Here is a 23,373-nt window from a genome sequence, read left to right as displayed (position 1 = left end):
TTCCCTATCTTGATAACATTACCATTGCAGGTCACGATCAACAGGAACACGACTCCAACCTCCAAAAATTTCGGGATGCCCTCCATCACCGTAATTTGACCCTGAATGAATCCAAATCTGTTGAGTCGCAACCGACCATCAACATCCTTGGCTACTGCGTAGGCAATGGTATCATTAAGCCAGACCCAGAAAGACTTCGCCCGCTCCAAGAGCTCCCGTCACCTAAGAATCCGGCTTCTTTACGTCGGGCTCTCGGTCTGTTTGCATACTACGCTAAATGGATTCCTCATTTTTCGGACAAAATCCAACCCTTGCTGCATGCTAGATCATTTCCACTGGGAACAGCGGCTGTTGCAGCCTTTAACCTTCTCAAAAAACAGTTGGAGAAAGCGGCTCTTCACTCCATCGATGAGAATCTCCCTTTCGTGGTTGAATGTGATGCCTCGGAGGTGGCGATCTCGGCTACTCTGAATCAGGAAGGTCGTCCTGTAGCATTTATGTCCAGGACCTTACAAGGTGCCGAGCTACATTATCCTCCGGTTGAGAAAGAAGCCACAGCCATCATAGAGGCAGTACGGAAGTGGAACCATTTTCTAGCTCGCCAGCACTTTACATTGATCACGGACCAACGATCAGTCGCCTTCATGCTCGATAATCGAAAACGAACCAAAATTAAGAATAATAAAATACAACTTTGGAGGATGGAACTGGCCTCTTTTGGTTATACCATTCTCTATCGGCCTGGCAAGGAGAATGTGGCCCCGGACACCCTCACACGGGCATTCTGCTCCACTATGTCATCCTCCACTCTCATGGATGTCCACAATGGTTTGTGTCATCCTGGCGTTACGCGCATGCTACATTTCGTACGATCACGGAATCTCCCTTTTTCCACTGGAGATGTAAAGAAAATATGCTCAGAATGCCGGCTTTGTGCGGAATTAAAACCTCAGTTCTTCCGCCCCTCAGCTGGTATACTCATACATGCAACCCAACCGATGCAACGACTTAGCATCGATTTTAAGGGCCCAGTGCCCTCTTCAACTCGGAACACATATTTGCTCACCATGATCGACGAATATTCACGTTTTCCGTTTGCCTTCCCCTGCTCCAATATGCTGGCGTCCACAGTAATCTGCTGCCTTGAGCAGGTATTTTCTCTCTGTGGCATGCCGGCTTATATTCACTCAGATCGGGGTCCATCCTTTATGTCAAGGGAACTCAAGGACTACCTCTCAGAACGGGGAATTGCTACAAGCAAAACAACACCATACCATCCCATCGGAAATGGGCAGGTAGAGAGGTATAACGGTATCATCTGGAATTCCGTACGTCTCGCTTTAAGATCTCGGGGCCTACCAGACCAGCAATGGGAAACAGTGCTTCCGGATGCATTGCACTCTATACGGTCCCTGCTTTCTACAGCCACAAATACTACACCTCATGAGCGGTTCTTTGGATTCCAGCGTCGCTCATCTCATGGAACATCACTCCCGTCATGGCTAACTACTCCTGGACCTGTATTACTCCGAAGATACGTTCGGACGTCTAAAAATGACCCTCTTGTAGACGAGGTCGAACTAACCGATGCCAACCCCACCTATGCAAACATACGATATTCCGACGGCCGAGAATCTACCGTATCATTACGGGATCTGGCTCCCTGCCCACCAGGACCTAGTGGGACATCGGGTGATGGCATTTCACCAGGAAACTCTTGGGACCTATCGGGTACCCCTCTCCAGGATCCTGATCGGACACCAACTAGCTTGGTGCCGGCAGAACCCCGTGCTCAAGGTTGCGACCCTCCCAGTACCGTGCATGAAAGTACTGATCCGCCACAGACCAGCTCTGCACCTCCCTCTGAACAGAGGCAGTCCGACTTTGAACCTATTGGGGCTCGCACTCGAAGCCATGATCTCCCCGACCCTTCACAGGGCAATCCAGGCCACACAGACTCTGACCAATGGCCAACCGCATGTAAGCGGACCAGCGACCCTCTACGACGGGAATCCAAACGGGTACGACTCTTCCTTGTTCGGCGGCTGCGGACCAAAAGGTAGACCACAGCCTCCTAATCCTGCAGGAGGGAAGAATGTGATAAAAATGCTAACTTCCGGGAAGTTATGTCATCACTTCCTGTGAACTATGAACTATGAACTGTGTACATACCTCACTTCCTGTAAATGTCACTTCCTGTTGGACTGGTATAAATACTGGTCTGTTCAGTATTGTAAGAGGCTTCTACCAGAGGCATGGTAAAGACCTCTCTTGTATATAGTGTGTTTATAAGTTACTTAAAGCTTACTTTAAAGTTACTTGATGGTCAGTCTCCTTTTCTTACATCATGTGGTATTCCAGATAATGGTCTAAGGGAAAGACTGCTAAGAGAGCAAGATCTAGACCTGGGAAAAGCCATAGCACTGTGTAGGGCTACAGAGACTGTGAAGTTGCAGGCAAAGGAGCTGTTCAGTGACAGTAGCTGCAACGTGGATGCAGTGACTAAGAACGGACACAAACCGTTTAACAAAAAGAGCACCAATGTGAAAAAAGCGTAGCCAGCGAACAAAAATGAAAGGGACAATCGAAAGTCATGTAGTCGATGCGGTACACAGCATACACCAAGAAAGTGTCCAGCATATGGTAAAACATGCAATAGTTGCAACAAAAACAACCATTATGCCCGTTGCTGTAAGAACCAAGCGCAACAAAGCAAGGTCCATACAGTAGATGAAAGCGAGATAGAGGAGTTCAATGTAGATGTTGTGTCCGAAAACAAAGAAGAAAAAAGAGACTGGATGTTGACACTAAAAGTGAATGACATACATATTCCATTTAAATTGGATACTGCAGCACAAGTTAATGTGATATCAGAGACTGATTTTAAGAAAATTAGACCCAGACCAAAGATACATGGAATAAAAGTGAAAGTGACAGGATACTCAGTACTGATATACCAGTGAAAGGAAGATGCATTGTCAAAGTAACACACAAGGACAGAGAGCACACGCTAGCATTAATCGTGTTGCCAAAGGATGTGCAAGCCATACTAGGTTTAATAGCCTGTGAGAGACTGAACCTGGTAAAGAGAGTCCTCGTTGTGGAAAGCGAAGGAGAGACAGTTTATGATGAACTCATGAAAGAGTACAACGACCTATTTAAGGGTCTAGGTTGCCTTCCAGGAGAACACACGATCAGAGTAGATAAAAGTATGCCAACGGTCATACATCCATGCAGAAAAGTTCCGTTTGCTCTTCAAAAGCAACTGAAGGCAGAGTTGGACAGGATGGAAAGCCTGAACGTGATTCAGAAGATAGATGAGCCAACTGAGTGGGTGAGTTCCCTCGTCGTTGTGGACAAAAAGAATGGAAAGCTCAGAATTTGCCTGGATCCAAGAGATCTAAACAGAGCAATAAAGAGAGAGCACTTCAAGCTTCCTACACATGAGGAAATCATGGCACAGTTTGCAAATGCAAAGTATTTCAGCAAGTTAGATGCATCATCAGGATTTTGGCAGATGAAATTGGACGAGGCAAGTTCAAGACTGTGCACGTTCAACAGTCCATTTGGCAGATAGATTCCTAAGGTTACCATTTGGCATTGCCTCAGCTCCTGAAGTGTATCACAAAGCTATCCATATGATCTATGAGCACCTGGAGGGAGTTGATACATCGATGGATGACATCATAGTATGGGGAACCACGAGAACTGAGCATGACGAGAGACTGAAAAAAGTGCTAGAAGCAACAAGGAAAACAAACCTGAAGCTGAATAGAGAGAAATGCCAGCTCGGGGTGACAGAACTGACATTCGTGGGAGATATCCTTAGCAGTGAGGGCATCAGACCAGATCCCAGAAAGGTGTCCGCCATTGAGAATATGCCAAAGCCACAATGCAAAAAGGACGTGCAGAGGTTTAATGGAATGATCAACTACATGGGTAAATTCATATCCAACCTCTCAGAAAAGATGGCGCCGCTGAGACGACTAACAGAAAAGAACATAGAATGGGAATGGAATCATGAGCATGAGAAGTCATGGAGCGATCTAAAGAAACTGCTCACAGAGGAACCAGTTCTAAGGTTTTATGACCCAGCGAGACCCATCAAGATATCATCAGATGCATCACAGAGTGGGCTCGGTGCCGTTCTTCTGCAAAAATATGACTACTGGCAACCTGTTGCATATGCATCACGCTCAATGACAGACGCGGAGACGCGATATGCTCAAATAGAAAAGGAGCTGCTCAGCATCACATACGCCTGTGAAAGATTTCACCAGTTTGTGGCAGGACAAGCAATCAGTGTAGAGACTGACCATAAGCCCTTGATTGCATTGTTCCAAAAGCCACTAAATGGGTGTCCGCTTAGAATACAAAGAATGATGATCAGGCTGCAACGCTATACACTGAATGTTGCGTACACACCGGGTAAGCTGATGTATACAGCAGACACGTTGTCCAGAGCTGTTGACCCAAGTGAGCCCGCAAACACCAAAATGGATGAAAAAGTGAACGCCTACGTGGACATGATCACAAGTGCACTGCCCATTGCAGATGCAAAAATGGAGCTCATAAAGACTGAGACAAACAAAGATGAAACAATGAGACGACTGAGGAAAAGCATCTTGGATGGATGGCCCAACATGAAGCAAGACTGCTCACCTGACATGGCAGAGTACTGGAACTGCAGGGCGGAACTATCAGTGGTCGAAGACATCATCTACAAAGGAAGTAAAATAGTTATCCCAAAGAGTCTGAGAAAAGAGATGCTAAAAAGGATCCATGGAGGACATCTGGGAATCGAAAAGTGTAAGAAAAGAGCACGAGAGGTGATGTACTGGCCATGAATCAACCAAGATGTGACAAATGAGGTGTCAAACTGCACAATATGCCTGAAATATCGAGCAAGCAATCCGGTAGAACCACTAAAGCCACACCCAGCGCCAGACAGACCTTACCAGAAGGTAGGCGCTGACCTATTCGTATGTCAAGGGAAGGACTATCTTGTAGTCACAGACTATTACTCCCTGTATCCAGAGGTGTGTAGACTGTACACCACCACTGCAGATGCTGTGATAACATGTATGAAAGCCATATTCTCCAGACATGGCGTGGCAAGCGAGGTCTTCACAGACAACGGACCCCAGTTTTACAATGCAAATTTCCGACACTTTGCCAAAGAGCGGGACTTTGTCCACACAACGTCAAGTCCTCACTTTCCACAGTCCAATGGACTAGTGGAAAAATCGGTCCAGACAGTGAAAAGACTGATGTACAAGGCAAAAGACAGTGGAACTGACTTCTACCAAAGCATGCTTGTATACCGCACAACGCCGCTCGAGTGTGGTATGTCACCAGCCCAACTTCTTATGGGACGTCTGCTAAGGTCAAACCTACCCATCCCGGAGAACCTCCTGAAAACAAAAAAGAGGGGGAGAAAGTGAGGAAGTTCAAAGAACAACAGAAAGAAAAGCAAAAGTACTACTACGACAGAGGAACACAAAACCTACCTGAACTCCACACTGGTGACCAAGTAAGGTTCAAAGACAAAACAAACATATGGACTCAGAAGGGAACTGTCCTGAGTGAAGTTCAACCAAGATCATACACCATTCAGACGGATGAGGGTGCTGTTCTGAGAAGAAATCGTCGAGATCTTCTCATGGGACCAGCCACAGCAAGTCAAAAGACTGATACTGTTGTACAACCTGATCACACAGCTGAGAAACCATCATCTGAGGCAACAACTCAGATTCAAGGACAATCAATCAGAAAATCCTCAAGACACGTGAAGCCTCCTGAGAGACTCATTGAGCAAATTTAAGGACTATTGTTATAGAAGGAAGTAATGTTATCTTATTCTTTCTTCAAGTTCTAGTGTATTGACATATTTCATGTGAACACACAAAGCAAGGTTAAAAAACCTTGAGAATGATAATGATAATGTAAGTTCATTAAGTGTTACAGTTAAAATGCAGAGTAATACAAAGAAAACATGTTGTTAGATAAAAGTAAAATACTTTTGTTTTAAGAAAGGGAGATGTAATGATATCAGCAAATAGTGATGGTATTTGCCTGTTTGATTATGATGCCTTACCAGCATGTTTGCCTGATTGATTACTTATGCCTGACCAGCAGAGGGCATGTGAGAGACAAGCAGTTTGGTTTTACTTTCGTTTTAGATGCATCCCTAAGATGGTGTCTCCTGTAATGCTGTTAAAAGAGTTGAACAAGCTTTAGATTAAAAGACACTCTCTTTCATAAATGTCTCGTCATTGAACCCACAAAGAAATCAATACACTGATCACTGCCCAGTGACCCCCTGGGTTAGAGAGAGGGGAGAATCAGCCGGGGTTCCTGCTCCTGATCACTGCTCAGTGACCCCCCTGGGTTAGAGAGAGGGGAGAATCAGCCAGGGTTCCTGCTCCTGATCACTGCCCAGTGACCCCTGGGTTAGAGAGAGAGAGGAGAATCAGCCAGGGTTCCTGCTCCTGATCACTGCCCCAGTGACCCCTGGGTTAGAGAGAGAGAGAGGAGAATCAGCCAGGGTTCCTGCTCCTGATCACTGCCCCAGTGATCCCTGGGTTAGAGAGAGGGGAGAATCAGCCAGGGTTCCTGCTCCGGATCACTGCCCAGTGACCCCCTGGGTTAGAGAGAGGGGAGAATCAGCCAGGGTTCCTGCTCCTGATCACTGCCCAGTGACCCCTGGGTTAGAGAGAGGGGAGAATCAGCCAGGGTTCCTGCTCCTGATCACTGCCCAGTGACCCCTGGGTTAGGGAGAGGGGAGAATCAGCCAGGGTTCCTGCTCCCGATCACTGCCCAGTGACCCCTGGGTTAGAGAGAGGGGAGAATCAGCCAGGGTTCCTGCTCCTGATCACTGCCTGGTGACCCCTGGGTTAGGGACAGGGGAGAATCAGCCGGGGTTCCTGCTCCTGATCACTGCCCAATGACCCCTGGGTTAGAGAGAGGGGAGAATCAGCCAGGGTTCCTGCTCCTGATCACTGCCCAGTGACCCCTGGGTTAGAGAGAGGGGAGAATCAGCCAGGGTTCCTGCTCCTGATCACTGCCCAGTGACCCCTGGGTTATTTACAGCACAGAAACAGGCCATTCGGCCCAACTGCTCCGTGCCGGTGTTTCTGCTCCACACCAGCCTCCTCCCACCCCTCTCCATCTCACCCCATCAGCATAACCTTCTGTTCCTTTCTCCCTCATGTGTTTATCCAGCTTCCCCTTAAATGTATCGATACTATTCGCCTCAACCACTCCCTGTGGTAGCGAGTTCCACATTCTCACCACTCTCTGGGTAAAGAAGTTTCTCCTGAATTCCCGATTGGATTTATTAGTGACAATCTTATATTGATGGCCCCTAGTTCTGGTCTCCCCCACAAGTGGAAACATCTTCTCTACGTCTACCCTATCGAACCCCTTCTTGATCTTAAAGACCTCGATCAGGTCGCCCCTCAGCCTTCTCTTTTCTAGAGAAAAGAGCCCCGGCCTGTTCAATCTTTCCTGATAGTTATAACCTCTCAGTTCTGGGATCATCCTTGTAAATCTTTTTTGCACCTTCTCCAGTGCCTCTATAATTCTTTTTATAATATGGGGACCACAACTGTGCACAGTGCTCCAAGTGTGGTCTAACCGAGGTATATGGAGACCAGGACTGTGCACAGTGCTCCAAGTGTGGTCTAACCAAGGTATATGGAGACCAGGACTGTGCACAGTGCTCCAAGTGTGGTCTAACCCAGGTATACGGAGACCAGGACTGTGCACAGTGCTCCAAGTGTGGTCTAACCGAGGTATATGGAGACCAGGACTGTGCACAGTGCTCCAAGTGTGGTCTAACCCAGGTATACGGAGACCAGGACTGTGCACAGTGCTCCAAGTGTGGTCTAACCAAGGTATATGGAGACCAGAACTGTGCACAGTGCTCCAAGTGTGGTCCAACCAAGGTATATGGAGACCAGGACTGTGCACGGTGCTCCAAGTGTGGTCTAACCAAGGTATATGGAGACCAGGACTGTGCACAGTGCTCCGAGTGTGGTCTAACCAAGGTATGTGGAGACCAGGACTGTGCACAGTGCTCCAAGTGTGGTCTAACCAAGGTTCGATACAAGTTTAACAAGTTTCTCTACTTTTCAATTCTATCCCTCTGGAAATAAACCCCAGTGCTTGGTTTGTTTTTTATGGCCTTATTAACCTGCGTCGTTACTTTTAGTGATTTGTGAATCTGTACCCCGGACCCCTCTGCTCCTCGACCCCATTTAGACTTATTTTCCAAGGAGTAGGTGGCCTCCTTATTCCGTCGAGCAGAATGCACCACCTCACACTTGTCTATATTGAAGTTAATCTGCTGTTTACAAGTCCATTCTGCAAGTTTATTGATGTCTTCCTGTATTTAAGAACATAAGAAAATAGGAGCAGGAGTCGGCCATTCGGCCCCTCGAGCCGGCTCCGCCATTCAATGAGATCATGGCTGATCCGATCTTGGCCTCAGCTCCATTTCCCTGCCTGCTCCCCATAACCCTTGACTCCCTTATCGTTCAAAAATCTGACCGTCTCCACCTTCAATATATTCAATGACCCGGCCTCCACAGCCCTCTGGGGCAGAGAACTCCATAGATTTACGACCCTCAGAGAAGAAATTCCTCCTTATCTCAGTTCCTTATTCTGAAACTATGCCCCCCGAGTTCTAGATTCCATGCTACAGTCTTCCCTCAGTATTTACCCCCAATTTGGAGTCATCCCCAAATTTTGAAATTGGACTTCCGATTCCAGAGTCCAAATCGTTTGTGTAAATATTTTTTTTTAATTCATTCATGGGATGTGGGCATCACTGGCAAGGCCAGCGTTTATTGCCCGTCCCTCGTTGCCCTTGAGAAGGTGGTGGTGAGCCGCCTTCTTGAACCGCTGCAGTCCGTGTGGTGAAGGTGCTCCCACAGTGCTGTTAGGGAGGGAGTTCCAGGATTTTGACCCAGCGACGATGAAGGAACGGCCGATATATTTCCAAGTCGGGATGATGTGTGACTTGGAGGGGAACTTGGAGGTGGTGGTGTTCCCGTGCACCTGCTGCCCTTGTCCTTCTAGGTGGAAGAGGTCGCAGGTTTGGGGAGGTGCTGCCGAAGAAGCCTTGGCGAGTTGCTGCAGTGCATCTTGTAGATGGTCCACATTGCAGCCACGGTGCGCCGGTGGTGGAGGGAGTGAATGTTTAAGGTGGTGGATGGGGTGCCGAGCAAGCGGGCTGCTTTGTCCTGAATGGTGTCGAGCTTCTTGAGTGTTGTTGGGGCTGCACTCATCCAGGCAAGTGGAGAGTATTCCATCACACTCCTTGTGTAAATGGTGAACAAGTGGTCCCAGCAGCGATCCTTGCGGAACACCATGGCCCACCATCCGCCAGCCTGAGTGACGACCCTGAACCCCCAACTCTGTTTGGTGGAGGGAGAGAGAGAGAGGGGGGGGGGGGAGAGAGAGAGAGTGAGAGAGAGAGAGTGAGAGAGAGAGAGAGAGTGAGAGAGAGAGGGGGGAGAAAGAGAGGGAGAGAGTGGGAGCCACCAAATCCCGCTAGACTCCATAATAACAGAAAAAGAACTAGTTGAAAAACTCAAGGACCTGCGACCAGGAAAAGCTTGCGGTGCAGACGGCATACTAAGCGAGATGATTAAACACACAGACGATAAAATGAAACTGGCTATCCTAAAACTCTTCAACTTGGTTCTGAGTGTCGGTTACTTCCCTGATATCTGGAACAAAGGACTCATAACGCCCATATACAAAAGTGGGGACAAAGTCGACCCAAATAACTATCGAGGCATCTGTGTAAACAGTAACCTGGGGAAGGTATTCTGTAGTATCATAAACAAAAGACTTATAAACTTCCTTGAGGAGCACAATGTCTTGAGTAAAAGCCAAATTGGATTCCTGCCAAACTATAGAACATCAGATCATATCGTCACCCTACAGACCCTAATTGACAAACACGTTCATCAAAACAAAAGCAAAATCTACGCATGCTTTATAGATTTCCAGAAGGCTTTCGATTCCATCTGGCACGACAGTTTATTCCTGAAACTTATCGAAAGCGGGGTAGGGGGAAAAACATATGATGTAATTAAATCAATGTATACAAACAACAAATGTGCAGTTAAAATTGGAGACAAACAAAATACTTCCCACAGGGGCGTGGTGTGACGCAGGGCTCGCCCATCTCACCGACACTCTTTAATATTTACATAAATGAATTGGCAAAACTACTTGAACAATCTACAGCACCCGGCCTCACCCTATATGAATCCAAGGTTAAATTCCTCCTCTATGCAGATGACCTGGTTCTGCTGTCACCAACTAAGGAGGGTCTACAGCAGAACCTGGATCTGCTGGAGTCGTTCTGCCAGACCTGGGCCCTGACAATAAATCCCCAAAAAACCAAAGTCCTTGTGTTCCAGCAAAGATCCAGACATCAGGGACCCAAAATAAATTTCACACTAGGAACAACCAAAATTGATCAACCCACTAACTACACATACTTGGGCTTAAAAATCAGTTCTACGGGAAATTTTCATCTGGCTGTGAATGAACTGAAAGAGAAAGCAAGAAGGGCTTTCTATGCCATTAAAAAATCAATCCAAATAGAAATCCCAATTAGCATTTGGCTCAAAATTTTCAAATCAGTAATTGAACCAATTGCACTCTATGGCAGTGAGGTGTGGGGACCGCTAACACAACAAGAATTTGCAAAATGGGACAAACATCCAATTGAGATCCTACATGCAGAATTCTGTAAAAGTATCCTCCGGACTCAAAGGAAAACCGTAAACAATGCATGCAGGGCAGAACTAGGCCAATATCCATTAATAATCACTATCCAAAAAAGAGCCACCAAATTTTGGAAACACCGAGAAATGAGCAACCCCCAATGCTATCATTACGAAGCCCTGAAATGCCAAGAGAGGACCATAAAGAAGAATACCCTCAGTCAACTAGTCCTGGGACTCAGTGAAGTAACTACTAACACTACTAACAATAACCAGCCCCAGGACAGTGACAGCGTAACACAAAGAATTCGACCCAACACAATCGTCGCTAAGCAAAAGGAAAAATATCTGTCATATTGGGCAGAAACAACAAAAACCCAAAGCAAACTCAAATGTTACTTGGCCCTAAACAGACAATACAACATGGCTGATTACCTGACCAGGGTAAAGGATAGCAAACTGAGAAAAACCTTGACAATGTACAGACTTAGTGAACATAGCCTGGCGATCGAAAAAGGTAGACACAGGCAGACCCGGCTACCAAGAGAGGACAGGATATGCTCTCACTGCAGTCAGGGAGTGGTGGAGACAGAGATGCACTTCCTCACAGCTTGTAGAAAATATCAGGGCATAAGGGAGAATTTCTACCCAAAATTCACAAAAATATGCCCGGAATTCAGAAATTTGAATGACGACCAAAAACTCCCATACCTACTAGGGGAAGAGAGAAATTGTGTAACCTTAGCAGCACACTATGTTACAGTTTGCCATAAACAGAGGGACAACCACTAAATATAAGAAAAGAGTATATACAAATTATATGAATGTATATTTATACACTCAGGGATATATCTGTTTGTACACTGTATGGATAGATCTGTATTTTTGTGTACAACCATGAATGTTTTTTGATGCTTTGGCAACATAAGATGTACCTTGTCATGCCAATAAATCGATTTGAATTGAATTGAATTGAATTGAGAGAGGGAGAGGGAGAGAGAGGGAGAGGGAGAGAGAGAGGGGGAGAGAGAGAGAGGGGAGGAGAGAGAGAGAGAGAGGGGGGGAGAGAGAGAGGGGGAGAGAGGGGGGGAGAGAGGGGGGGAGAGAGAGAGGGGAGAGAGAGAGGGGGAGAGAGAGGGGGAGAGAGAGGGAGAGAGGGAGAGAGAGAGCGGGGGGGGGAGAGAGAGAGAGAGAGAGAGAGAGAGAGAGGGGGAGAGAAAGAGGGGGGAGAGAGAGAGAGGTACTCACCAGCAGCCACAGGGAGTGCCGGCCACATCAGCTCCTGCTGCCGTGACCTCCGCCCCCAGCCATTGACGTACACACCGGTCGTGTTGAAACAGAGCAGGTACAGGTCGCTGGAGACTGGAACCGCGCACAAGGCCTCCGCCTGCCCCTGGGCGAGGAAGGCCAGGGAGGGGTCGTCCGGGCTCACCAAGTTCAACGGGGGGCCCTCGCCCAGCAAGGGGTAGAGGCTGAATCCGCACGGGTAGCCGACACACAGCCGCTCCTGGAAGACCCCCATCCACTGCACGGCCCCCGGGGCTTGGAAGTCCCGCATCCGCTTGTACTGGTGCTTGCCGGCGGTCAGCTGGTAGCAGGCCACGTGCCGCTTGGCGGCGGTGCACAGGCAGCTGGGCCTCCCCTGGCCCAGGCTGCCCGCCGTCATCACCTGGCTGCCCCGGGCCTCCGGCACCTTCACCCCGGCCGCCTCCGGGTCGCGCAGGTCCTCCCAGGTGTAGAGCCGCAGGTTGCGGTTCCGGCCGGAGATCACCGCCAGCAGGTTGGCGCCGGGCACCAGCTCCAGCTGGTGAACACGCTTGCTGTCGCCGTGTTGTGTGATTTCTGCAAGAGAGGGTCCGGCGTTAGAGGGTCCAGGACACGAGGCCACAATCCTGCCTGTTAGTATAACTCCCGTCAGAAAACTAGAGCATGGGTCAATATTCCCCGAGTGCATCTACCCACCTTCTCCCCGTATCCCCCAACCCCACCTTCTCCCCGTATCCCTCAATCCCACCTTCTCCCTGTATCCCCAATCCCACCTTCTCCCCGTATCCCCCAACCCCACCTTCTCCCAGTATCCCTCAATCCCACCTTCTCCCTGTATCCCCAATCCCACCTTCTCCCTGTATCCCCAATCCCACCTTCTCCCCATATCCCTCAATCCCACCTTCTCCCCGTATCCCCCAATCCCACCTTCTCCGTATCCCCAATCCCACCTTCTCCCCATATCGCTTAATCCCACCTTCTCCCCATATCCCTCAATCCCACCTTCTCCCCGTATCCCCCAATCCCACCTTCTCCCCATATCCCCCAATCCCACCTTCTCCCCATATCCCTCAATCCCACCTTCTCCCCGTATCCCCCAATCCCACCTTCTCCCCATATCCCCCAATCCCACCTTCTCCCCATATCCCTCAATCCCACCTTCTCCCTGTATCCCCAATCCCACCTTCTCCCCGTATCCCTCAATCCCACCTTCTCCCCGTACCACCCAATCCCACCTTCTCCCTGTATCCCCAATCCCACCTTCTCCCCGTATCCCTCAATCCCACCTTCTCCCCGTATCCCCCAATCCCACCTTCTCCCCGTATCCCCAATCCCACCTTCTCCCCGTATCCCAAATCCCACCTTCTCCCCATATCCCTCAATCCCACCTTCTCCCCGTATCCCTCAATCCCACCTTCTCCCTGTATCCCCCAATCCCACCTTCTCCCCATATCCCCCAATCCCACCTTCTCCCCATATCCCTCAATCCCACCTTCTCCCCGTATCCCCAATCCCACCTTCTCCCCGTATCCCCCAATCCCACCTTCTCCCCATATCCCCCAATCCCACCTTCTCCCCATATCCCTCAATCCCACCTTCTCCCTGTATCCCCAATCCCACCTTCTCCCCATATCCCTCAATCCCACCTTCTCCCTGTATCCCCAATCCCACCTTCTCCCCATATCCTTCAATCCCACCTTCTCCCCGTATCCCCCAATCCCACCTTCTCCCTGTATCCCCAATCCCACCTTCTCCCCGTATCCCCAATCCCACCTTCTCCCCGTATCTCTCAACCCACCTTCGCTCCGAATCCCTCAGCTGGACCTACTCCCCAGGGCCCCGACCTCATTGCCATCAGCTACCCCGGGGTAAGCGACTTGCTGAGAGTGCGCCGACAGTAAATATTTACCATTTATAGTCACGTGAATGAGGTACAGTCCGACATCCGTACCCAAGGCGATTCGTTCCTTGTCTGAGATAGAGAGAATAAAAATCAATCAAGGAAGTGCTGCAGTGCCCGAGTGAAGGGGAACAGTGTAGAGGGAGCTTCACCCTGTATCTAACCCGTGCTGTCCCTGCCCTGGGAGTGTTTGATGGGACAGTGTAGAGGGAGCTTTACTCTGTATCTAACCCGTGCTGTACCTGCCCTGGGAGTGTTTGATGGGACAGTGTAGAGGGAGCTTTACTCTGTATCTAACCCGTGCTGTCCCTGCCCTGGGAGTGTTTGATGGGACAGTGTAGAGGGAGCTTTACTCTGTATCTAACCCGTGCTGCCCCTGCCCTGGGAGTGTTTCATGGGGACAGTGTAGAGGGAGATTTACTCTGTATCTAACCCGTGCTGTACCTGCCCTGGGAGTGTTTGACGGGACAGTGTAGAGGGAGCTTTACTCTGTACCTAACCCGTGCTGTACCTGCCCTGGGAGTGTTTGATGGGACAGTGTAGAGGGAGCTTGACTCTGTATCTAACCCGTGCTGTACCTGCCCTGGGAGTGTTTGATGGGACAGTGTAGAGGGAGCTTTACTCTGTATCTAACCCATGCTGTACCTGCCCTGGGAGTGTTTGACGGGACAGTGCAGAGGGAGCTTTACTCTGTATCTAACCCGTGCTGTACCTGCCCTGGGAGTGTTTGATGGGACAGTGTAAAGGGAGCTTTACTCTGTATCTAACCCATGCTGTACCTGCCCTGGGAGTGTTTGATGGGACAGTGTAGAGGGAGCTTTACTCTGTATCTAACTCGTGCTGTACCTGCCCTGGGAGTGTTTGATGGGACAGTGTAGAGGGAGCTTTACTCTGTATCTAACCCATGCTGTACCTGCCCTGGGAGTGCTGATGGGGACAGTGTAGAGGGAGCTTTACTCTGTATCTAACCCATGCTGTACCTGCCCTGGGAGTGTTTGATGGGACAGTGCAGAGGGAGCTTCACTCTGTATCTAACCCATGCTGTACCTACCCTGGGAGTGTTTGATGGGACAGTGTAGAGGGAGCTTTACTCTGTATCTAACCCGTGCTGTACCTGCTCTGGGAGTGTTTGATGGGACAGTGTAGAGGGAGCTTTACTCTGTATCTAACCCGTGCTGTACCTGCCCTGGGAGTGTTTGATGGGACAGTGTAGAGGGAGCTTTACTCTGTATCTAACCCGTGCTGTACCTGCCCTGGGAGTGTTTGATGGGACAGTGTAAAGGGAGCTTTACTCTGTATCTAACCCATGCTGTACCTGCCCTGGGAGTGTTTGATGGGACAGTGTAGAGGGAGCTTTACTCTGTATCTAACTCGTGCTGTACCTGCCCTGGGAGTGTTTGATGGGACAGTGTAGAGGGAGCTTTACTCTGTATCTAACCCATGCTGTACCTGCCCTGGGAGTGCTGATGGGGACAGTGTAGAGGGAGCTTTACTCTGTATCTAACCCATGCTGTACCTGCCCTGGGAGTGTTTGATGGGACAGTGCAGAGGGAGCTTCACTCTGTATCTAACCCATGCTGTACCTACCCTGGGAGTGTTTGATGGGACAGTGTAGAGGGAGCTTTACTCTGTATCTAACCCGTGCTGTACCTGCTCTGGGAGTGTTTGATGGGACAGTGTAGAGGGAGCTTTACTCTGTATCTAACCCGTGCTGTACCTGCCCTGGGAGTGTTTGATGGGACAGTGTAGAGGGAGCTTTACTCTGTATCTAACCCGTGCTGTACCTGCCCTGGGAGTGTTTGATGGGATAGTGTAGAGGGAGCTTTACCCTGTATCTAACCCGTGCTGTACCTGCCCTGGGAGTGCTGATGGGGACAGTGTAGAGGGAGCTTTACTCTGTATCTAACCCATGCTGTACCTGCCCTGGGAGTGTTTGATGGGACAGTGCAGAGGGAGCTTCACTCTGTATCTAACCCATGCTGTACCTACCCTGGGAGTGTTTGATGGGACAGTGTAGAGGGAGCTTTACTCTGTATCTAACCCGTGCTGTACCTGCTCTGGGAGTGTTTGATGGGACAGTGTAGAGGGAGCTTTACTCTGTATCTAACCCGTGCTGTACCTGCCCTGGGAGTGTTTGATGGGACAGTGTAGAGGGAGCTTTACTCTGTATCTAACCCGTGCTGTACCTGCCCTGGGAGTGTTTGATGGGATAGTGTAGAGGGAGCTTTACCCTGTATCTAACCCGTGCTGTACCTGCCCTGGGAGTGTTTGATGGGACAGTGTAGAGGGAGCTTTACTCTGTATCTAACCCGTGCTGTACCTGCCCTGGGAGTGTTTGATGGGGACAGTGTAGAGGGAGCTTTACTCTGTATCTAACCCGTGCTGTACCTGTCCTGGGAGTGTTTGACGTGGACAGTGTAGAGGGAGCTTTACTCTGTATCTAACCCGTGCTGTACCTGCCCTGGGAGTGTTTGATGGGACAGTGCAGAGGGAGCTTTACTCTGTATCTAACCCATGCTGTACCTACCCTGGGAGTGTTTGATGGGACAGTGTGGAGGGAGCTTTACTCTGTATCTAACCCGTGCTGTACCTTCCCTGGGAGTGTTTGAGGGGACAATGCAGAGGGAGCTTTACTCTGTATCTAACCCGTGCTCTACCTGCCCTGGGAGTGTGTGATGGGACAGTGTAGAGGGAGCTTTACTCTGTATCTAACCCGTGCTCTACCTGCCCTGGGAGTGTGTGATGGGACAGTGTAGAGGGAGCTTTACTCTGTATCTAACCCGTGCTGTACCTGCCCTGGGAGTGTTTGATGGGCCAGTGTAGAGGGAGCTTTACTCTGTATCTAACCCCTGCTGTGCCTGCCCTGGGAGTGTTTGATGGGGATAGTGTAGAGGGAGCTTTACTCTGTATCTAACCCGTGCTGTACCTGCCCTGGGTGTGTTTGATGGGACAGTGTAGAGGAAGCTTTACTCTGTATCTACCCCTGCTGTACCTGTCCTGGGTGTGTTTCATGGGGATAGTGTAGAGGGAGCTTTACTCTGTATCTAACCCGTGCTGTACCTGCCCTGGGAGTGTTTGATGGGACAGTGTAGAGGGAGCTTTACTCTGTATCTAACCCGTGCTGTACCTCCCCTGGGAGTGTTTGATGGGGACAGTGTAGAGGGAGATTTACTCTGTATCTAACCCGTGCTGTACTTGCCCTGGGAGTGTTTGTTGGGACAGTGTAGAGGGAGATTTACTCTGTATCTAACTCGTGCTGTACCTGCCCTGGGAGTGTTTGATGGGACAGTGTAGAGGGAGCTTTACTCTGTATCTAACCCGTGCTGTACCTCCCCTGGGAGTGTTTGATGGGGACAGTGTAGAGGGAGATTTACTCTGTATCTAACCCGTGCTGTACTTGCCCTGGGAGTGTTTGTTGGGACAGTGTAGAGGGAGATTTACTCTGTATCTAACTCGTGCTGTACCTGCCCTGGGAGTGTTTGATGGGACAGTGTAGAGGGAGCTTTACTCTGTATCTAACCTGTGCTGTACCTGCCCTGGGAGTGTTTGATGGGGACAGTGTAGAGGGAGATTTACTCTGTATCTAACCCGTGCTGTACCTGCAATGGGAGTGTTTGATGGGACAGTGTAAAGGGAGCTTTACTCTGTATCTAACCCGTGCTGTACCTGCCCTGGGAGTGTTTGATGGGACAGTGTAGAGGGAGCTTTACTCTGTATCTAACTCCGTGCTGTACCTGCCCTGGGAGTGTTTGATGGGACAGTGTAGAGGGAGCTTTACTCTGTATCTAACCTGTGCTGTACCTGCCCTGGGAGTGTTTGATGGGGACAGTGTAGAGGGAGATTTACTCTGTATCTAACCCGTGCTGTACCTGCAATGGGAGTGTTTGATGGGACAGTGTAGAGGGAGCTTTACTCTGTATCTAACCCGTGCTGTAGCTGCCCTGGGAGTGTTTGATGGGACAGTGTAGAGGGAGCTTTACTCTGTATCTAACTCCGTGCTGTACCTGCCCTGGGAGTGTTTGATGGGACAGTGTAGAGGGAGCTTTACTCTGTATCTAACCCGTGCTGTACCTGCCCTGGGAGTGTTTGTTGGGACAGTGTAGAGGGAGCTTTGCTCTGTATCTAACCCGTGCTGTACCTGCCCTGGGAGTGTTTGTTGGGACAGTGTAGAGGGAGCTTTACTCTGTATCTAACCTGGGCTGTACCCGCCCTGGGAGTGTTTGATGGGGACAGTGTAGAGGGAGATTTACTCTGTATCTAACCCATGCTGTACCTGCCATGGGAGTGTTTGATAGGACAGTGTAGAGGGAGCTTTACTCTGTATCTAACCCGTGCTGTACCTGCCCTGGGAGTGTTTGCTGGGACAGTGTAGAGGGAGCTTTACTCTGTATCTAACCCGTGCAATACCTGCCTTTGGAGTGTTTGATGGGACAGTGTAGAGGGAGCTTTACTCTGTATCTAACCCGTGCTGTACCTGCCCCGGGAGTGTTTGATGGGACAGTGTAGAGTGAGCTTTACTCTGTATCTAACCCGTGCTGTACCTGCCCTGGGAGTGTTTGATGGGACAGGGGGCTCTATGGGGGGAGGAACTAAATACGATTAAAATCACTAAGGAAGTGGTACTTGGTAAAATAATGGGACTCAAGGCGGATAAATCCCCTGGACCTGATGGCTTGCATCCTAGGGTCTTGAGGGAAGTAGCGGTAGGGATTGTGGATGCATTGGTAATAATTTTCCAAAACTCACTGGACTCAGCAAAGGTCCCGGCAGATTGGAAAACTGCTAATGTAACACCCTTATTTAAAAAGGGTAGTAGGCAGAAGGCTGGAAACTATAGACCTGCTAGCCTAACATCTGTGGTTGGTAAAATGTTAGAGTCCATTATTAAGGAGACAGTAACGGGACATTTGGATAAACATAATTTAATAGGACAAACTCAGCATGGTTTCATGAAGGGGAAGTCATGTTTAACAAATTTGCTTGAGTTTTTTGAGGAAGTAACATACAGGGTGGATAAAGGGGAACCAGTGGACGTAGTGTATTTAGACTTCCAAAAGGCATTTGACAAGGTGCCACACAAAAGATTATTGCTCAAGATAAAAAAATCACGGGATTGGGGGTAATATTCTGGCGTGGGTGGAGGATTGGCTCTCTAACAGAAAGCAGAGAGTTGGGATAAATGGTTCGTTCTCAAATTGGCAACCAGTGACTAGTGGTGTTCCGCAGGGGTCAGTGCTGGGTCCCCAACTCTTTACCATCTATATTAACGATTTGGAGGAGGGGACCGAGTGTAACATATCAAAGTTTGCAGATGATACAAAGATGGGATGGAAAGTAGTGAGTGAGGAGGACATAAAAAACCTGCAAAGGGACATAGACAGGCTAAGTAAGTGGGCAGAGATTTGGCAGATGGAATACAATACTGGAAAGTGTGAGGTTATGCACTTTGGCAGGAAAAAATCAAAGAGCAAGTTATTATCTTAATGGCAAGAAACTGGAAAGTACTGTAGTACAAAGGGATCTGGGGGTCCTGGTGCACGAAACTCAAAAAGTTAGTATGCAGGTGCAGCAAGTGATCAAGAAGGCCAATGGAATGTTGGCTTTTATTGCTGGGGGGATGGAATATAAAAACAGGGAGCTATTGCTGCAGTTGTACAAGGTATTGGTAAGACCGCACCTGGAATACTGCATACAGTTTTGGTGTCCATACTTAAGAAAAGACATACTTGCTCTCGAGTCAGTACAAAGAAGGTTCACTCGGTTAATCCCGGGGATGAGGGGGTGGTCATATGAGGAGAGGTTGAGTAGATTGGGACTCTACTCATTGGAGTTCAGAAGAATGAGAGGCGCTCTTATTGAAACATATAAGATTGTGAAGGGGCTTGATCGGGTGGATGCGGTGAGGATGTTCCCAATGATGGGTGAAACTAGAACTAGGGAGCTTTAATCTGTATCTAACATGTGAATGGTGTTGATGGAGACATTACCCAGGATGGCAGCGGACTGCGTGTTGCGGATTAGGGGCAGTGTGCTGTCGTACGCCTCCTTGGCGCTCAGCACAGACCGCTTCTTGAAGCCGCTCTGCTTGCGAATCGAGACCAGCTCGTTGATCACCGTGACCCACTTCTTCTTCTCACCCTCGTTCTCGGCCAGCAGCAGGAGGGAGGCCTTGGTGCTCGGGACCGTCAGCTGGGACGCCGTGATCTGTCGGAGGAAACGGAGACGTGACAAGTCAGGGGGTGGGGTGGGGGGGGAGGAAGCACTGAACCGAGCCTCGCTGTTCGTCGTCACACCAACCGCGAGAGAAAAGGGGCAAGACGCCAAGTTTGGATCTGGTGAATTGGAGAGGCCAAGTTTGGATCTGGTGAATTGGAGACAAGTTTGGATCTGGTGAATTGGAGACGCCAAGTTTGGATCTGGTGAATTGGAGACGCCAAGTTTGGATCTGGTGAATTGGTGCCAAGTTTGGATCTGGTGAATTGGTGCCAAGTTTGGATCTGGTGAATTGGAGACAACAAGTTTGGATCTGGTGAATTGGTGAGGCCAAGTTTGGATCTGGTGAATTGGAGACAACAAGTTTGGATCTGGTGAATTGGTGACAAGTTTGGATCTGGTGAATTGGAGACAACAAGTTTGGATCTGGTGAATTGGAGACAACAAGTTTGGATCTGGTGAATTGGGGATGCCAAGTTTGGATCTGGTGAATTGGAGACAAGTTTGGATCTGGTGAATTGGCGAGGCCAAGTTTGGATCTGGTGAATTGGAGACAAGTTTGGATCTGGTGAATTGGTGACAAGTTTGGATCTGGTGAATTGGTGACAAGTTTGGATCTGGTGAATTGGTGGGGCCCAGTTTGGATCTGGTGAATTGGAGACAACAAGTTTGGATTTCAATTGGAAGGAGGAAACAAAGTGAAGGGGGTGCTACACAGATTCACCAGAATGATACAGGGGTGAAAAGGGTTAAATTACGAGGACAGGTTGCAAAGACGAGGCTTATATTCCCTCGAGTTTAGAAGATTAAGGGGTGATCTAATCGAGGTGTTTAAGATGATTAAAGGCGTTGATAGGGTGGAGAGAGAGAATCTATTTCCTCTGGTGGGGGGAGTCCAGAACAAGGGGGCATAAACTTAAAATTAGAGCCAGGCCGTTCAGGGGTGATGTCAGGAAGCACTTCTTCACACAAAGGGTGGTGGAAATCTGGAACTCTCTCCCCCAAAAAGCTGTCGAGGCTGGGGGTCAAATGGAAATTTCAAAACTGAGATTGCTAGATTTTTGTTGGAAAGGGTATTAAGGGTTGTCATGAATCTTATCATGACTCATGAAGTAACACTGGGCGGCCAGCTGGTGGCGCCGTCCAAGGAGTATAAATACTCGGGCGTGGGCCCAGCTTGCTCAGGATGTTTCTGTAACCAGGAACTAGTGATGTAACTAGAAATCTCATGGTTGTGAAACAGTTGATTAAAGCTTTGTTTTATACTCAAACCAGCAGTCTTTGGACATCAAGGGTTACGGCACCAAGGCGGGAGGTGGAGTTGAGATACAGATCAGCCGCGGTCCGATTGAATGGCGGAACAGGCTGGAGGGGCCGAATGGCCTCCTCCTGTCCCTACGTCCCCTAGGGGGGGGAGGCGTTCCACAGTTTGAGGCCTTGGGGAAGAACGAGATAAGAACAGGAGAGCATGCGATGAGTGTCGATTTCAACACCGGGAGAATGCAGCGAAGAGAAAGAGTAGGACAACGGGATTTCAGGATTAGTTGGTATAAGAAGGGAAAGTTAAGCGTATCTTCACTGTGTTGGTGAGTCTCAGCACAGTTCAGGGAGCAAGAGGAGCTAAAATTGGCCCCAAGTCCCCCTGGGCTCATGGAAGAATAAAATGAGCCAGGATTCCTGCTCCTGATCACTGCCCAGTGACCCCCTGGGTTAGAGAGAGAGGGGAGAATCAGCCAGGGTTCCTGGTCCTGATCACTGCCCAGTGACCCCTGGGTTACAGAGAGAGGAGAATCAGCCAGGGTTCCTGCTCCTGATCACTGCCCAGTGACCCCCTGGGTTAGAGAGAGGAGAGAATCAGCCAGGGTTCCTGCTCCTGATCACTGCCCAGTGACCCCCTGGGTTAGAGAGAGGAGAGAATCAGCCAGGGTTCCTGCTCCTGATCACTGCCCAGTGACCCCCAGGGTTAGAGAGAGAGGGGAGAATCAGCCAGGGTTCCTGCTCCTGATCACTGCCCAGTGACCCCTGGGTTAGAGAGAGGAGAGAATCAGCCAGGGTTCCTGCTCCTGATCACTGCCCAGTGACCCCCCTGGGTTAGAGAGAGGAGAGAATCAGCCAGCGTTCCTGCTCCTGATCACTGCCCAGTGACCCCCTGGGTTAGAGAGAGGGGAGAATCAGCCAGCGTTCCTGCTCCTGATCACTGCCCAGTGACCCCCTGGGTTAGAGAGAGAGAGGGGAGAATCAGAAAGGGTTCCTGCTCCTGATCACTGCCCAGTGACCCCCTGGGTTAGAGAGAGGGGAGATTCAGCCAGGGTTCCTGCTCCTGATCACTGCCCAGTGACCCCTGGGTTACAGAGAGAGGAGAATCAGCCAGGGTTCCTGCTCCTGATCACTGCCCAGTGACCCCCTGGGTTAGAGAGAGGGGAGAATCAGCCAGTGTTCCTGCTCCTGATCACTGCCCAGTGACCCCTGGGTTAGAGAGAGGGGAGAATCAGCCAGTGTTCCTGCTCCTGATCACTGCCCAGTGACCCCTGGGTTAGAGAGAGAGGAGAACCAGCCAGGGTTCCTGCTCCTGATCACTGCCCAGTGACCCCTGGATTAAGGAGAGGGGAGAATCAGCCAGGGTTCCTGCTCCTGATCACTGCCCAGTGACCCCTGGGTTAAGGAGAGGGGAGAATCAGCCAGGGTTCCTGCTGCTGATCACTGCTCAGTGACCCCCTGGGTTAGGGAGAGGGGTGAATCAGCCAGGGTTCCTGCTCCTGATCACTGCCCAGTGACCCTTGGGTTACGGAGAGGGGTGAATCAGCCAGGGTTCCTGCTCCTGATCACTGCCCAGTGACCCCCTGGGTTAGGGAGAGGGGAGAATCAGCCAGGGTTCCTGCTCCTGATCACTGCCCAGTGACCCCCTGGGTTAGAGAGAGGAGAGAATCAGCCAGGGTTCCTGCTCCTGATCACTGTTCAGTGACCCTGGGTTAGAGAGAGGGGAGAATCATAGAAACTAGGAGCAGGAGTAGGCCATTCGGCCCTTCAAGCCTGCTCCGCCATTCAACGAGATCATGGCTGATCATCCAGACCCTAGCACCCGGTCCCTACACCGACAGCCATCCCACCCAAGCCCTATCCCTGTAACCCTGTAACCCCACGTATTTAATCCCCCCTAACACTAAGGGCCAATTTTTATCATGGCCAATCAACCTAACCCGCACATCTTTGGACTATGGGAGGAAACCGGAGCACCCGGAGGAAACC

The 23,373-nt window shown here is 49.7% G+C and overlaps 1 protein-coding gene across 1 annotated transcript in view; it reads right to left on the bottom strand.

Annotated features, from left to right (window-relative positions):
• The window catches only part of LOC147092901 (serine/threonine-protein kinase MRCK alpha-like), a 144,262-nt gene that overhangs the window by 42,950 nt on the left and 77,939 nt on the right, over positions 1-23,373 (bottom strand). Inside the window, 3 exon segments of the mRNA XM_085975705.1 lie at positions 11,997-12,590; positions 13,924-13,986; positions 19,902-20,118. Of these exon segments, the coding sequence (XP_085831831.1) occupies positions 11,997-12,590; positions 13,924-13,986; positions 19,902-20,118 (874 nt within the window).

The sequence above is a fragment of the Somniosus microcephalus genome, unplaced genomic scaffold, assembly GCF_052327205.1.
Source record: "Somniosus microcephalus isolate GS21.2 unplaced genomic scaffold, FLI_Smic_1.0 unresolved_chr2, whole genome shotgun sequence".
NCBI lineage: Eukaryota > Metazoa > Chordata > Chondrichthyes > Squaliformes > Somniosidae > Somniosus > Somniosus microcephalus.
This window is presented reverse-complemented; position numbering and strand designations above follow the sequence as displayed.